We start from the raw sequence: 17,519 nt of genomic DNA on the forward strand, positions 1-17,519 counted from the left end.
CTTTTCTCAAACTTAACCTCTAAAACTGACCACCTCGTCTTTCCGCCTTCCAACCGACCTCCCCTCAACATCTCCATTCCAGTGTCTGGCACCACCATAACCCCCAGACAGCATGCCCAATGCCTTGGGGTCACACTGGACTCTGACCTCTCCTTTATCCCCCACATCCAATCTCTGGCCAAAACATGCCACATGCACCTCAGAAATATTGCTAAAATACGTCCGTTCCTCACAACGGACACTCGTGGTCGCCCTCATCCACTCCCGACTCGACTTTTCTATCCAGCCATTACTCACATACCTCTGAACTATGCCAGTCGCTGCATTGGCTGCCTATCCACTGCAGAACTAAATTTAAGCTCCTCACCCTCACCCACAAAGCCGCACCACCATACATCAGTACACCACCCAGCCCGCTCACTCCGATCAGCTAACACGCTCAGACTAAACACCCCTCTAACACGAACCTCACATGCTCGCCTACAGGACTTCACCAGAGCAGCACCCATCCTCTGGAATGCTCTACCCCAAGGCATCCGGACAATTCCTGATGCACGAAATTTCAGATGCGCCTTAAAAACGCACCTCTTCAGGGAGGCATACCAAATCCCCTGACCTAGTCCCTCCCCCCTCCTTATGGCTTGCCACACCTTCCACCCTGTCTATCACATACGACCTCTACCCCTGCCCCTCCTTACCGCCCCCACCCCGTTTGTCTTGTAATAACTGATTTCCACATGAAATCCCCATACTGCCTGTGTTCCCCATGCCTCACTCCCCCCTGTACCTCCTGTATCACCCCTACCCCATTTTTTTCAAACGGATTGTATATCACATGTAATTGTTGTATTGTTCTGCATTTATCCCATGCTTGAAAGCGCTGCGGAATAAGTTGGCGCTATACAAATAAAGATTATTATCTAACTGATTCCCCTTGTTGAAAAGTCTTAGGTCTGTGTAGGTCTTTACCCTGTGGTTGTAAGCAAGAATGATTCCATACACTGACAGCAAGCAGTAAGATACTGAAACGCAAGCATATCAAAAAGTTGCTTTTCATTATATGACAATGAAGTTTTATTACTGTCTAATCCCTTTAATTAAATGATGAAGTCTAACAAATCAGGGCTTGAGATCTTACTATAAAGTCCTTACGTGTGATATCTCTGTCCTTCGCAGGATACTTCCAGGACCTGTTGAATAAATCGGAGCAGATCCTTCTGGACACGTTTCCGAGCCAGTATGGGGAACTTTATAGCCAAAACGATGGGAATATATTCAGAAACTTGTATGTAGAGCTCCGCCAGTATTACCGCGGCTCCGGAGTTAATCTGGAGGAGGCACTGACAGAGTTCTGGAGCCACCTACTGGAGAGAGTGTTCAAGACACAGAACTCACAGGTCACCCTTTCTTATGAGTATTTGGACTGCTTGGCCAAGCAATATGACCAGCTGAAGCCATTTGGGGACATTCCACGTGAAATGAAATTAAAAGCAACCAGGGCATTTATTGCTGCCCGATCGTTTGTCCAGGGACTCAGTGCGGCTGCGGACATCGTCAGGAAGGTCACCCAGGTATGTGGTCACGCTTTACGAGTATCCGGTACTTACTGGGTGAAATGGGCACGCTGTTATCATCTCCATAAACTATTGTTATGATACTCATGTAAGGTACCGGCTATTATATCCGTGTGCGTCACCCACCGTCCATCATCTTCATATCGCCATATAGTCATCTGCTCTGACATCGATGACACCTGTCCTATTCTTCATGTCTATGATGTGCAGTATATGTATGTATCTCAGGCCACGTTCACATCGCCAGTCTAATGTCCATTGTTCTATTCCATCATGGGACCTGAACATCCGATGTGCCTCATTGACTATAGTGGGTGCTGCCTGGCTTCCAGCTCACCAGCAGACATCTCGTGGCGGAGGCTCCAAAAAGAGCCTCCGACGCAGATCTGAAGATGGCCATATATACATCTAAACATCATTTTTGGGGTGTTAATATTTTATTATAGAGGGTTGGACAGGCGCCTCAGGAGCATAACTTATTGGAAGGTAGCTTCATTGTCAAGTCAATGTCTGACCTTCTACCAGGCCTTGTAACATGACTGGAAATATAAGCCAAAGAGAACCATGTATGGACAGGCTGATTCAGTGTTTTGCCCCTCACCTCATCGGTGTGCAGTAGGTTCCTGGCTGGCAGGCCTATGACGTGAGTTGGTAGTACTGTTCCCCCTTAAGGAGAGCATGAAGTTGGTGCGAGAAGACTTATAGGCCATACAATGCTCCTCTGGGAAATATGGTATACAAATAAGAGTGGCTATAATGCCTCTGCAGCGCCACCTATTGGAAGGCTGCTTCGCTATAAGTCAGTGTCTGACCTTCTAACAGGCCTTGTAACATGACTGGGAATATACCAGTCTTCTCAATATAGTATGCTACCTTTTAATATATGGGGGCAAATTTTTCTTGTGTGATAGTCTTTCTTAAAGGGGTTGTCTCGCGGGAGCAAGTGGGGTTATACACTTCTGTATGGCCATATTAATGCACTTTGTAATATACATCGTGCATTAAATATGAGCCATACAGAAGTTATACACTTACCTCCTCCGATGCTGGCGTCCCCGTCTCCATGGCGCCGACTAAAGCTACCTTCTCCTTCCATTTAGAAGCGCTTGCGCTGTGTGGTCTTCTGCTGTGTTCAATGGAGCCGCTCCGGCGTGCTCGCACCGCCGAGGTCTTCTGCACATGCGCAGACCAGCTCCCCGGCGCGAGCACGCCGGAGCGGCTCCATTGAACACAGCAGAAGACCGCACAGCGCAAGCGCGTCTAAATGGAAGGAGAAGACAGCGTTAGACGACACCATGGAGACGGGGACGCCAGCATCAGAGCAGGTAAGTGAATAACTTCTGTATGGCTCATAATTAATGCACGATGTACATTACAAAGTGCATTAATATGGCCATACAGAAGTGTATAACCCCACTTGCTGCCGCGAGACAACCCCTTTAAGTCTCTGTAGGCATTCGGCTGTGATATGCATCCACATCAATGTCCACACGTATCTTTAGTTAGTCAAGCCATTTTTTGGTGTACATATTTATATAAATGTTTGGATCCGGGATAACATGAAATAAAAATAATACTAGATATGTTGATTTATTATACAGTGTGTAGTCAGGAAGACCCAGCGCCATATCTCAATCCTGGTGTCCTATACTGAAATAACAATGGCGTACGTGAATAGGAAAGCATGGATGTGCTACACGATGGTATGGTGTACAGGCCCCTGGGGGCCCCGGAGCATGGATTTTATGTTGTGGCCCCTGTAAGAGATATTGAGTAAAACCCAACTGCAAAGTTGAAAAGTAGCATGTGAGAAGCAGAAATCCGCTTAACGCGTCTCTCTAAGTCCTATGGGACGCTGCTATGACTGAAGAAAGGAAATGTGATCTCCTATTGCTACAATACGGGTAGCTCATCCAGGAAGTCAACCATCATTGTCTGCTGGGGATTCAGGTACCGATCCGCATTGGGCCGCCTTCGAGTACACTTTTGTATAGGCTGTAGAGAGACATGGAAAGTGGATTTCTGCTCCTCACGTTCTACTCTTCAACTTTGCAGTTGGGTTTTACTCTCTCTTACAGGGGCCACAGCACAAAATTGAAATGCATGTTGTAGGGGTCGGTGTGCCATACCATCATGTAGCACATCCATGCCTTCCTATTCACGTATGCTATTGCTATTTCAATATAGGACACTGGGACTGAGATATAGCACTGGATCCGTCTTTTTGACATCACCCTGTATATTATCTGATGTATTTAATTGTTGGTTGTCAAGCTGAACGGCCTCTTGATTATTTTTAAGAGATCTGTCATATTGCCCCATGCATTTGGCTGATAGGAGCTATCAGCTGTAGTCGTGGGGGAAGCAGTCCGCCTGCATGGGGTAGAAGAGACACATGGGGGTTTAAAGGGAATCTGTTACCAGTTCTGAGAACGTTAAGGGGGTATTCCAGGATTCTTTAACTGATGACCAATTCACTGGATAGGTCATCATCACTTGGTGGAAGGGGGTCTTCCGCTGGGTATCCCTGTCCATCAGCTGGTTGTCCGGTGAGTGGTCCATCCCATTGGAGGGTAGACCATCTCTCTTGCATGACGTTTGTTCCATAATTCTGCCCCTATCTCGTTGAGTGACATAAATGACGACTCCTATGTCTTCTATAGGATTTCACTCAGCGAGACAGAAGCAGAGGTATGGCGCAAACTGTAGGCAATAGAGAGGGTCCGGGACCACCAGACTGCTTGGTGACTGTTACTGTGCAGGACAGGAAATTTTAGAAGTCTCTTTTACAAGTCATGCTGCCTTTAGCTACTCTGGAAAGACAACCTTTGGAATTACTGTAGCTCCACCCTTCAGTTCTATAGGTGCCAGTGGTTTAACGTCCTCAGAATGTATGACAGGTTCCCTTTAAAAGTATTCTGCACAAAACTGACACAAGGTGTTACATCCTGAGCTAGGCACAACACAGTGTATCAGTTCTGCATGGAGTTGTGTTTTCAGGACTTGAACTATGATACAATCTATATTTCATCCCCGCAGGTTCCTATGAGTCGTGAATGCACAAGTAAAGTCATGAAGCTCATGTATTGCCCTCTCTGTCGTGGTCACTCCAACATAAAGCTGTGTGATAACTACTGCTGGAACGTCATGCGGGGATGTCTAGCTAATCAAGCAGATTTAGACCCTGAGTGGCGGAATTTAGTCGGTAAGTCCAGTTCTCACAGATCTAGATGATCAGGTCCCATTCTAGTCCATCTTTGTACTTCTTGACGTTGTAGTGCAAAATGTCATCTTGCTGGGATGATTGCAGCGATACATAGACAGCGGGTCACCGCCTATAAACTGCATCAGAACAGGTCAGGAAATCTCATTGCAAAATCATGTGACCCTGTAAACATTGAGAGACTGCAGCTCTGGTACAGTGGGTGACCTGAGAATGGGAGACTCCTCACAAACCTTTGGTGTCAATGCGAGATTGCTTCATGTATTGTCAACTTAGAATGTCTTAAGGCCCATTTACATACAACGATTATCACTCAAAATTCGCTCAAAAGCCATTGTTTTAGCGATAATCATTGTGTATAAATGCTCCCATCTTTCACTCTTCGGCTGAACGATGATTTTTAGGTGAGCATAAAATCCATCATTCAGTCGGAGAGAAGATAACACAGACCGCATGCTGTGTTTGCTTTCCATGGTACTGTATTCACCATGGGATTGCTGATTACATTGTATTCAGCAGAAAGCCCATGACAAGACAAAAGAGCTGAAGCAGAGAACCGACCACCTGCTGTTCTCTGCATACAGGTCCCAGCGGCTCATGTACATGCAAATGAAGGTGATAAGCTACTAATGGACATTAGTGTCCATCAGAAGTTTATGCAAAACAATCACTCAAAAACTATCTTTTAAATGATTATGTTTACGTGCAATACGCTAGGAGATGCGTGATAGGGCTAATGCCCACAAACAGTTTATCGCTGCAGAATTCACAGACACCTGCCGCGAATTCTGCAACAATGTCCGTCGATAGACATGCTGTGGTAAACGATTCTCCCCTGCCCACGAGCAGGGGTGCGGGGATCGCAGCATGTTCTGTTCTGTGTTGAAAAACGCACAGACGGCTTCCATTGCAGTCAATGGAAGCCATCCGTCCTGCGATACGTCCGCTGTGAGCACAGCGGAAGTACCACGAGAATCAGCCTTACCGCCCAGCATCGGCGCATGATGCGCTGTACTGCGCCGGCTCACTAGGTGAGGGACTCGCGGCAGATCCGGGCAGGTGAATATGAGGTCTCTGGGGGGGAGTGCCGGGTCTGATTCAGCTGCAGTATTTCACAGGTAGAATCCGATCTGGCCGTGGCTGGGAGCATCGGTGCTTTTTTTTGGCCGGCACTAGACAGGAAAAAGTACAGTAAAATTCCCCGATGTGCACGCAAGAAAGTAACTTTCTTTCAGCACAAATGCAACACTCATGCTTGTGCATATATGCTTACATCCATGTGGAGCCGGCCTTACATTGGGAATATTTTCAGCCTGTCCAGTGGGTCACATAAAATCTCATTATGCCGGCCTTATCAGGATCCCTGCTCTTCGCCCTGGGCAACCCTCCTAGTTGTGACACACAGTTGCTCTCATGAGGTCCAGAGCTACAATTCCTCTCAATCAATCTGAATACAACTGAATCTGGGACCTCTATACATAAGTCAGATAGATCTGCAGTGCTTGAGCGGTGGTCTTGTGTGAGCAGTGAATCGACTGGGGAATTACTCCGGGGTACAATGTTGGCTAGAAGACCTCATGGTCAGAATTGATGACAGCTTCACAGATGCTTTATCTGCATATCGACTTATTTTTTTCCTCTTGTTTCTTACCAAATGTTAGGGCCATTGGTTGCAGCCAGTGGCTTCCCCCACCGTCCTGAGCTGTGCTTGTACTTTGATCATGCTATATCCATTTGCTGCCTGGCCTGACTGCCTAATCGTTACACAAGACTTTCACCTGCCCAGACTTAGTATATCAATTATGTCTTTGCTTGGTACACGCATGTATCACATTAAATTGCTTCTAAACCATCTGTGTCAGCTGCTACTGAACCAAGACTACTTTTAGGAGGCCTCTGCAGCTATGACCAGATCCCAGTTGGAGGGGTTAAAGGGTGTAAACCAGGGGACACCTAGATACTGTCTACAGAAGTAGTCCAAAGCCAAATCGGTCAGTGGCACGGTGGGTCCACTCTGCAGGTTGATACCAAAAACAGCCGTTACATTGCAGCCGTACAGCTCAAAAGAATAATGACAACGTCCATTGAAACAATGGAGTCATTAACTTGTTCTTCCTTATAAGTATCCCTTGTGTATGCTAGTCTGAGCAGATGATGTTGGGTCTAAAGAGGCAACTAGCGATGACAAAAAGTAGAGTGTGAGATGGTGTAAATGATGGAAATAATAATGGCTCTCTCTGCCTTCCTCAGAATCCTTACTACTGGTGGCTGGGAAGTTTAATGGGGTGGCTGGTGTAGAGAACATTGTGGGAACCATCCACATAAAGATCTCAGAGGCCATTACCCATATGCAGGAGAACAAGGAGATCATAACAAACAAGGTAAGTGTTGTCAACTATTGTATTGTGTGGCACATGCAAGTATTGAAGATAGATAGCATAGTCCAATTACTGTTAGAGGATGAGTACTGATGGACGTTACTGGGCTGCTTGTATGATCATATTCCTCCCATGCCAAAGGCTGCATACAAGGGGCATGACTGCAGATGTTATTCAAATGGGACATAGTTGGATGTATGTGAAATACACGTAGCAGTCCTGGAAACAATAAGAAACAAAGCACATTGTGGGATTGAACGCATGAAGTAGAGTTATTGAGCTGAAAGTATGGCAGAGTGACAGGGTAGCAAGTAGTTTGGTGGTTGGTTGTTGTTTTTGCCTGTTCTTATGCTATTTGGCTATTTAGACATTCTAGTTCTTATATTGCTTCATCATCACAGTCTTTGTGGTTTTCTTCAGATATTTAAAAGTTGTGGAAATCTCAAAAGCAAGAGCTCCAAGACAGAGGAGAGAAAGAGAAAAGGGAAAGCAGTTCCAGAAGATAAATCTACGATTCCCAGTATGGACAACCTGGTAAGTGATTTACAGTCAAACTGAAGAAGCCAACAGTGCACAAAAAATAGAGAAAACATGAGGGTCCAAAAGTCCAGGGCATTGACGGCTCCTCATAAGGCTGTGTTATTTATACTCATGTACTGGGTAGGTTGTATGCTGTGTGCATTTGATGGTATCTAGACCATGTCTTCCCTGCTGGTAGATGGGAACACCCCCAAATGCCACAAATGTCAGATGCAGAAAGGGGCAGGAACATGCCCAAGCACCATAAATGTCAGACAGAAAAACCACCAAGTATCACAAATGTCAGAGATGGGGGAAAAAAAACAAAATGTCACAGTTGTCCAATACAGGAAGGGATGGGACCATCCCCAAGTGCCACAAATCTCAGAGATCGGAACTCCAAGTTCCACAAAGGTCCGACACAGGAAGGGAAGGGCACACCCAAGTGCCACAAATGCTGGAAATTAGAACACCGCCCAAGTGCCACAAATGTTCGACACAGGAAAGGGATAGGAATACCCACAAGTGCCATAAATGTCCAATACAGGAAAAGACTTGAACACCCCCAAAGCCACGAAATGTCCAGTACAGAAAGGCGTGGTACCACCATCAAGTGCCACAAATGTCAGAGACTGGAACACCCCCAAGTGCCATAGATGTCAGAGATGGGAAAGCCCCCAAATGCCACAAATTTTCGATATAGGAAGGCATGGGAACATTCCCAAGTGCTGCAAATGTCAGAGATGGAAACACCCCCAGGTGCTACAAATGTCCGATACAGGAACAAGATCTCCCCCAAAATGCCACACATGTCCGAGACAGGAAGGGATGGGACGGGATCACACCCATATGCCACAAATCTCAGAGACTGAAATACCCCCAAGTGCAGTCAAAGTCTGGAGTGCCGTTCCTTCCCTTTTTTTGTTTACTGCAATCTAATACATACGGACAGGCGGATGGGTGGTTGGATGGTCATATGGATGGTCCCTATAGGCACCTGCATGTCAGCAAACTACTGGGGAATCGGCATCCAACCAGCAATTTGCAGCATAGGTAGAGTTGTGTCTGTGTACGTGCTTAGGCATATGCATGTGTGATTATGTAAGTATATGAATTATGTTTGTATGTATTATGGTAGATGTATGCATTGTGTATATGTGTTACCTGTAAGGATATGTATTGTTTATGTGTTTGTATGTACTGTATATCTTGTATGTATGTCTGTGACATGTATATGTTTGTATGTAAGTATGTGTGTTATGTATGTGTATTTTCTGTAAGCTTATAGTGCATGTAAGTATTGTACACTATTGTGTGTATATATGGTTGTGTATATCTAAAATCTCTACTGTATTTATATATTTCCTTGCAAAGCCTAATAACTAATTGCACAACGAAGCAAAGCTTTCTGTTCATTTCCAGCTGTCATGCTCAATTTCCTAAAATGCACCTAAGCTCCAGAATAACCATTTTTAGAAAGCATTCTAGAAAACCCGCCATCATGCTCATTACTACATATACGGATGGCATCTAACTCCCGTGAACTGGGAGTTTATTTCCAGACTTATATCCAAGCCATAAGCTCCGTCGAGGAGCGGCCAGCATCAGCCGCACACTGCAGTGATTGAACCCTGTTTTGGTTTTGTTCTCGCCGCAGTCTGTTGTTCTATTATTTTTGGCCTCTAAATAGCCGATCGGTGCAGAATCCAGCATGCTGACAGTTTATGGCTTACTGAGAACATATTAATAACTGACAGACTGTACGTTATATAATAATAATTATTATAAGCTTATTCCCAAGTGTTCCCCCTGCAGAGCCAAGATTTAAAGGGCAAATTACTAAGTGCTGAAAAATGGGCAGCAAATACAAAGAAGTGAGATGTATTCTGGGGGCACATTCATCTCTGATGCTGGTTGCAAAACTCACAGCGATTTGTTCACAGATGTCTAAAAAACGTTTTTTAATGCCTGATTTACGATACGTCTTAGAAGCGGTCAGCCAGGCCCTATTCCTGGAATCGTGCATTCGTCTCTAGGAAAATGTGGTTCTTGTGTATTAAAGCTGAATCCCTCATTTGTCGGGTATTTAACTTGGTGCACAGGGTTTTATAGCATAGAGGGGCAATGAAGCTAAAACGAATATACCAGAAACGACATGTTACCCCATGTCAGGGCAACAAGGCAGAAGTCACAAGCACTGGGGGTATGTGGCCCTCTACCAGATTGATGTGGGCCGATTACAAAAATAACGATCATTTTCATTTTTTAAGAAGAAGTTCTATAGTGAGTAAATAACATTAACCTTATACAGGGGGTGGACAAAAATATGGAAACACTGTACGAAATGCATGTCTAAAAAATCGGTCTCTACATGTCTTATTGAAATATGATTTAGAATCCCATGTAACTTAAGTAGAGGTAATATGACATAGATGCTGTAGGGCAGAAGTAGAAATATGCCTGAGCAACAAGGTCCCATTAGTCAGGAGTTTGAACCGTTCAGCTGCTGTTACCTGCTGCTCCCAAAACCACCCAGAGCAGGGCAAGAGGTGAAGTAAACACAAATTTGGCAGGAAAGCTCTCAGCCTAGCAGGACTCAAAAGGGCAGATCAGTGCTAATGATTAAAATCCCATGCATTTTGTACAGTGCTTCCATATTTTTGGCTACCCCCTCTGGATTACATATTTTGGATGCAGCCATGTTGAATACATTAAAGGGATTGTCTGAGATTAGAAAAAAGGTTGATATATACTGAAGATTCAGTATATCTTCGGCTTTATTCACTTATATCTTTACTCATTTTGGACTTAAGAGTCCAGTGGGCAGTCCTATCAGTGATTGACAACAATTCTTGTAAATACAGTAATGTAGGGAAGGCTGTCAGTCACTGAGTAGGACCGCCCACTGGACTTAAAAGATACCCAGAATGGACAGAGATTTACTGAACCTTCACTTAGAAAATATATATCAGTCGTCTCAGCTTCTTCTGATCTATAATATGTTCCCAGTATACAGGGCAGCCTTTTACAAAGGTTCCCTTTAAGTCACATTGATGAAACCTCCCATACAATGCACCAAAAATGATGGCTATTGTTCATCTTTTTAAAGGTTTCGGATGTAAAAGTAATGCTCACCGAAATCCAAGATTATTGGGTATCTCTACCAAAAATATTCTGCACTGAGAAGGCAATTGCCGGTCCAGGCAATGAAGACAAGTGCTGGAATGGAATGGCTAAAGCAAGGTCAGTCTGCTTGTGTAAAGTCACATTACATATTCCAGTTGGTTGGAGTTTCAGCTTTGTATTTCCTCTGAACTTTTTAACATTGTGAGTTATTTGTCTGTAGGTACATGCCAGAGCGTATGGGCAGCGGGCTCGCCAACCAGATAAATAATCCGGAGATTGATGTGGATATTACAAAACCTGACATGACCATCCGTCAGCAGATCATGCAGCTGAAGATTATGACTAATCGTCTCCGCAATGCCTACAATGGAAATGACGTTGACTTCCAAGACACAAGTAAGTGAACAGTACAGAATGTAATTCCAGAGCTTTATGGTGATCCTAAAGGAACACAGAGGATTAACCATCTCATACCGATCAAATCAAAGATTCCTTGTCCTGGATGTTTTAGTCCCATACAGCTTGTGCTTTCATTGATCGTGAAGTTTGCTTTTTTTCTCCAGAGATGCCAATAAAAGGAGTATATATTCTGAATAGAGATGAGCAAGCATACTCGCTAAGGGCAATTACTCGTTCAGAAGAAAAGATTCGGGTGCCGTGGGGGGCGGGGAACAGAGGGGAGATCTCTCTCTCCCTCTCCCCCCCCCCACTTCCCGCCGCACCCGAATCTTTTCTTCCGAGAGGGCAGGTACTCGCTAAGGACAATACTCGCTCAAGTAATTGCCCTTAGCGAGTATGCTCGCTCATCTCTAATTCTGAACCTACCAAAATATATACTCATTGTAAAAAAAATTCAGCTTCTAGAAGGAGTTGTTTGTTGTTTTGCTGCAAAACTCAACATGCAGTTACATCTCAGGCAGATATGCAAATGATTAGAGTTGTGGTGATTAGATAAACGGTCTTGCCAACTGACACCCTAAAAGTTGTTCCCCCCTTGGCCTATAAAAGGCTCTCAGAGGCTACTTGTGTGTAGTGGACCTCTTTTTCCGCTTGTGTAGAGCTTGTTGACTATTAGACGCCTCTACAACGTAGAGAAGAGATTTTGACCAGTTCACAGAGTTTGAGGGGGAACACATTTTTGGGATGTGAGAAACTGGATGGTCATATTGATGAATTGCCACCACTTGGGCATTTCTAACCAGACTGTTAGGAGGTGTTGGGACTAGTGGATGCGTTCGGGCAAACACAAGGTGACTGGCCTCATGACTCCCTCGACAGACTGCCAATAGGGAGGATCATCTGATCATCTGACAAGTATGATTAGCTCCAACAGTTTCATTGCCCGCCATCCAGAGACAGGTGGCACCATCGTTACACCCAGGTGTCTGTCAAAACCATTTCCAGGTGCTTGGCTGAAGAATATTTGGTCTCATGGTGCCCATTACAAATACCGCACACACAAGGGGGTCACAGGAATGTCTCCACAACATTGTCACACTTCTGTGGCTGCCCACTCGCCAGATTTATCGCCAATAGAACATATAAGGGACCATCTGGGATGCCAAATAGGACAGCCTATGAGTTTCCACGAACCAGAGGTTCAGTTACAGCAAATGTTGTCCGATATGTCAAAGGACACCATACAGAACCTGTATGCCTCCATGCCCGCCCGCATCACATCTTTTATCCAAGCTAGAGGTGATACAACAGGGTACTAAAGCCACCATGCCCGCCTGTATCACATCTTGTATCCAAGCTAGAGGTGGCCTAAAAGGGTACTAGAGCTTCCATTCCCGCCCGTATTACATCCTGAATCCAAGCTAGAGGCAGTACAACAGGGTACTAGAGCCTCCATGCCTGCCTATATCACATCTTGTATCCAATCTAGAGGTGGTACAACAGGGTACTAGAGCCTCCATGCCTGCCTGTATCACATCTTGCATCCAAGCTAGAGGCGGTACAACAGGGTACTAGAGCCTCCATGCCCACTCGTATCACATTTTGTATCCAAGCTAGAGGCGGTACAACAGGGTGCTAGAGCCTTCATGCCCACCTGTATCACATCTTGTATCCAAGCTAGAGGTGGTACAACAGGGAGCTAGAGCCTTCATGCCCACCTGTATCACATCTTGTATCCAAGATAGAGGCGGTACAACAGGGTACTAGAGCCTCCATGCCTGCCCGTATCACATCTTGTATCCAAGCTAGATGCGGTACAATAGGGTACTAGAGCCTCCATGACCACTTATATCACATCTTGTATCTTAGCTAGAGCCGCTATAACAGGGTACTAGAGCCTCCATGCCCACCCCTATCACATCTTGTATGCAAGCTAGAGGCGGTACAACAGGGTGCTAGAGCCTTCATGCCCACCTGTATCACATCTTGTATCCAAGCTAGAGGCGGTACAACAGGGTACTAGAGCCTCCATGGCTGCCCGTATCACATCTTGTATCCAAGCTAGATGCAGTACAACAGGGTACTAGAGCCTCCATGCCCAGCCGTATCACATCTTGCATCCAAGCTAGAGGCGGTACAACAGGGTACTAGAGCCTCCATGCCTGGCTGTATCACATCTTGCATCCAAGCTAGAGACAGTACAACAGGGTGCTAGAGCCTTCATGCCCACCTGTATCACATCTTGTATCCAAGCTAGAGGCGGTACAACAGGGTACTAGAGCCTCCATGGCTGCCCGTATCACATCTTGTATCCAAGCTAGATGCAGTACAACAGGGTACTAGAGCCTCCATGCCCAGCCGTATCACATCTTGTATCCAAGCTAGAGGCGGTACAACAGGGTACTAGAGCCTCCATGTCTGCCTGTATTACATCTTGTATCGAAGCTAGAGGCAGTACAACAGGGTACTAGAGCCTCCCTTCAAGGGGTCAGTTTTCTGCAATAAATTCTCCTTTTGCTCTGATATTGTAATCACTTCCTTATATCAACGTTACAATCACACAGAGAAAGTTTCATTCTATTCCGACAACTTGTTCTGGGGAAGGGATTTGTTTTTTTGACAATAAGTGTATTAGAATATTACATATATAGTTGATCTGTTATTTTTAGACTCGCAGCATTCTGAAGACAGGCAGGAAAAATCCATTTCTCCACTGCTTGCCTATGATCAACCTGCAGATTATGCTGCAGCAGCGCATCAACACCAAATTGTTTGAATTTGTATGTAAAAGGGCCTCAAGGAGCTGTTTGCAGAGCCCAGGGTGTGATTAATCACATGCCCAGCTGTGCACACAGCTGCATTGTTCTGCTCATGGCTGCCGGCAGATTACAATGTTATCTGCCGTCTCCCATGGAAATAACAGTGTGCGGTTTACTGACAGATAAATCTGTCTGCTTTACCTGTCTGTAGCTGAACGATGGATTTTAAGTTCACCGCAAAATCATAATTGAAATGAAAAGTGCACGATTCCTGCGTTTACATGTAACGATTATTGCTCATTTTCATTCGTTTGAACAAATTTCGAGCAATAATCGTTACATGTAAATAGGCCTTAATAGAGGCCAAATGTGCATGTATCTCTAATAAAGTGACCATTCAGTACATCTGGTATATTTGAGGCTTTGTAGGAAATTTGCAGGCATAGGCTAACGTCAGACCTCTTCTGAACAATAGCGATAATCAATTGTAGTCGTTATTGGGCCGGTCAACCATTATAAAGACTCGACTCATTGCAGATTATCAGCAGGTGTTGCCACTTGATAATGGCTTGCAGTGTTTCGGTAATCTGTGTGTCTGACCTTTCCGTTTATCTCTGCAGGTGATGACATCAGCGGTTCGGGGAGCGGCGATGGCTGCACTGATGCCGTGTGCGTCAAAACAGTTTCTGGAGACTCCACTGTAGTACACACGCAAACACATGTGGTTATTAAAGGGAAATCACCGGGGGCGAATGGCAATGCCAGCTTGAACTCATGGAACCTACTGCTACTTCTCGCAGCTTTGCTTGTGGCACACTTTGCCAGGTGTTAACCGCTGTGAATCGGCTTGTAAAGGGAACGCAGTAACTTTTCTCCCTAAATAAACTTGACCTCCTTCTATATTTGGAAGTAGATGAAAAATGGAAAGAAAGCGAGTGCTGGAGATTAGGCCACTATAACACTGTGCTCTTCTGCAGGCCCAACCTGTCTCCATACCTGTACATTTTTTGTAATTGCGTGTATTTTATTTTCTGATACAGATAAAACCGTATCTGGTTGTTCTTTTTTTTTTTCCTTTGGTCGATAGGAAAAAAAAAATGTTAAAAGTGACATAAAACTTCACTAATATTGTGTCTCTTTTCTAAAATTAAAAATAAAAAAACGACAAAAAAAATTGTAAAATGTAAAATATTTATTAGTGCAAAGACATACCGTTCTATACATATACAACTGACAACACGAAGAAGCAATGTATGCAATTTCCCTTGTTTCTATATAAAGAACATTTTTCTTCATCTCCGTCACTGGGAGTTTTATTGTGTCGGTTCTCTGATTCAGCAGAAAGCATCCAGTTCTGGCATCACTGTGCAGTCACTCTGCGGTTCTGTACGCTGGAAGGTCTGATGTAGTCGCTGATAGGTAATAGCAAACCAAGGAATAACGCAGCTTTTCATTTCGCTGTGTAGACACTCTTCCACATTAGGGCCTCATTCGAATGGTCACATCTTAGCACCTGTACCCCCGCCACAATTCTCGGTTTGACCCAAATTTGAGATCCTTACGATGGTGTTAGTTCGGGTCATCAGATGCACTGCTGATCAGGATTTGTGGCCATGACACGGATGGTAATATGTGGCTGAATTCGGCCTTTTGAATAAGGCCTTGCCATGTGTTTGAGGGCAGTTCCAGCTGAACATGTTTTTCTTCCCTTATGCGACCGTGATAACCAGTGATTTCAATGGTTTTGTTTTCACTAGCTCTTTTCTCGGCAGTTAACCCTTTGCAATCCAATTTTGGATTCAGGGTTTCCTAGGGGGCTTTCTCTTTCTGCCATTTTACAATGGCGCCATCTGCTGGCCAGAGCCAGTACTGAAGTATGTGACATGCCAGAGAGGCCCCCGACAACAGAGAGGCCAGTAATATACAGTAAGAATACCCTGCCAGATGTCTTCTGACATCGGAGCTGTACATGCTTCAATCAGAATGTCTTCAGATGTCAGACAGTGGATTGGAAAGGGTTATACTACAGTCGAGAAAAGATAGGACTTGACCTATCTTTCCCGAATGTAATGAATACTATGAGCGGGAAAGATGGGGCAGGAGCTATCTTTCCCTTGTTTTTTTAAACTCCTGTGCTATGGAGCGGACTTTGAATGGCCAGTGAAAGGGAAGAAATTTCCCTAGTTCAGGAGCAACTATGCTCTCTACCGGCGAATGTAGTTGCGCCTACGGCCGTCTAAAGCTGCGCTAAGTGAAGATCCATGTTTCTAATCAAAAAACCCTAGTGCCGTCTGAGCCTACATCACACTCCTCATCCTGTCCTCTAATTTTCACATTTGGTAGATTAGCATGAAGAAAAAGAGAGAGATGGTGGCAGCATGGCCGCGGGATCAGACTACACACGTCAGTTCTTTACATAATTATTTTGTGAGCCAAAACCAGGAGCGGATCCAAAATACGGAAGAAATGCAAATCTTTCCATTATACTTTCTATACGTTCTACTCTAAACGATAAGCGATGAGTTTAACTATGAAAGAGGAGTGTAAATAGCAGCCGTTCGGTACTGAACCGCTATGTTAACTGAATGGAGAGGGGCGGGGAGCGCGAGAAGAGAAATCTCCTGCCGCCCCGCTGTAAGCCAGCGATACAAACTTCTGCGCAGGATCACGGGAACTCGTATGTGCCGGGATGAATGTCGGGCATTGTTTGCCCAACATTTGTCTTGTCTAAATAGGGCTTTAGTCTCTGAGGGGATGAGGGGACTCACCGGGGGTTCCCTTCATCGCCCTGGGGCTTCCCCTCTTCCCAGCGGGGACTAACAGGAGTTTACAGCAGGACATTTTAAACTTGCTGTGCAGCTGTCCCCGAACACCAGCACATTCTTCCACCACAGAAGGAAGTCCCTTGCAGGAATTCCCTGTAGAGGGGAGAGAGAGGGGACGGCGCAATCTGGTTTCCCAGACAGCAGGGAGATAGAGGTTGGGGCTAGAGGGAACCACCCTCTAGCTCTCCTCCTCTAGCACCGCCCTCTATCTCATTGCTATGGGAAAATCCCTGGGATAACCCCTCTAGTCCTGCCCTCTCTCTCTCTCCCCACTACAGGGTAGTTCCACCATATCTATTGAAGAGAGAAGGAATTCCCCTACAGGGTCGGGACTTCCTTATTCTTCCCTGCAGGGAAACACCTCTCTCCCGGCAGCGGGGATATCCCTACAGCCCCGTTGAGATGAAGGAAGGCCCCAGCGATGGAAGGAAGTCCGTAGGGCTTTCCTCTATCTCTTTTTTCTCCTCCCGAAGCAGCAGCACTTGTTTTCAGCAACACACAGCTCCCAATCATGTGAATGGGCAATTTCACCGCTAATTAAGCTTGGGACTCAATAGCGGAAAAACGACCATTCACGCGATTTTTTGGCGCAATTAGATGCTTTTTTTTTGCACACCTAACTTCTGCGTGATTTTCACACTTGTGTTAATGAGCCCTAAAGCATTTTACTATTAGAACCACATGCGTTTTGTTTTTTTTGCTTGAAAAGCCGATGT

General features: G+C 45.2%; 1 protein-coding gene across 1 annotated transcript in view; it reads left to right on the forward strand.

Annotated features, from left to right (window-relative positions):
• The window catches only part of GPC1 (glypican 1), a 71,545-nt gene extending 56,272 nt beyond the window's left edge, over positions 1-15,273 (forward strand). Inside the window, exons 3-9 of the mRNA XM_066598221.1 lie at positions 1,177-1,571; positions 4,614-4,779; positions 7,048-7,178; positions 7,596-7,709; positions 10,804-10,937; positions 11,041-11,216; positions 14,599-15,273. Of these exons, the coding sequence (XP_066454318.1) occupies positions 1,177-1,571; positions 4,614-4,779; positions 7,048-7,178; positions 7,596-7,709; positions 10,804-10,937; positions 11,041-11,216; positions 14,599-14,810 (1,328 nt within the window). The 3' untranslated portion in view covers positions 14,811-15,273. The remainder of the gene's footprint in view (positions 1-1,176; positions 1,572-4,613; positions 4,780-7,047; positions 7,179-7,595; positions 7,710-10,803; positions 10,938-11,040; positions 11,217-14,598) is intronic.
• Positions 15,274-17,519: the final 2,246 nt, after the last annotated feature.

The sequence above is a fragment of the Eleutherodactylus coqui genome, chromosome 1 (assembly GCF_035609145.1).
Source record: "Eleutherodactylus coqui strain aEleCoq1 chromosome 1, aEleCoq1.hap1, whole genome shotgun sequence".
NCBI classification, from domain to species: Eukaryota; Metazoa; Chordata; class Amphibia; order Anura; family Eleutherodactylidae; genus Eleutherodactylus; species Eleutherodactylus coqui.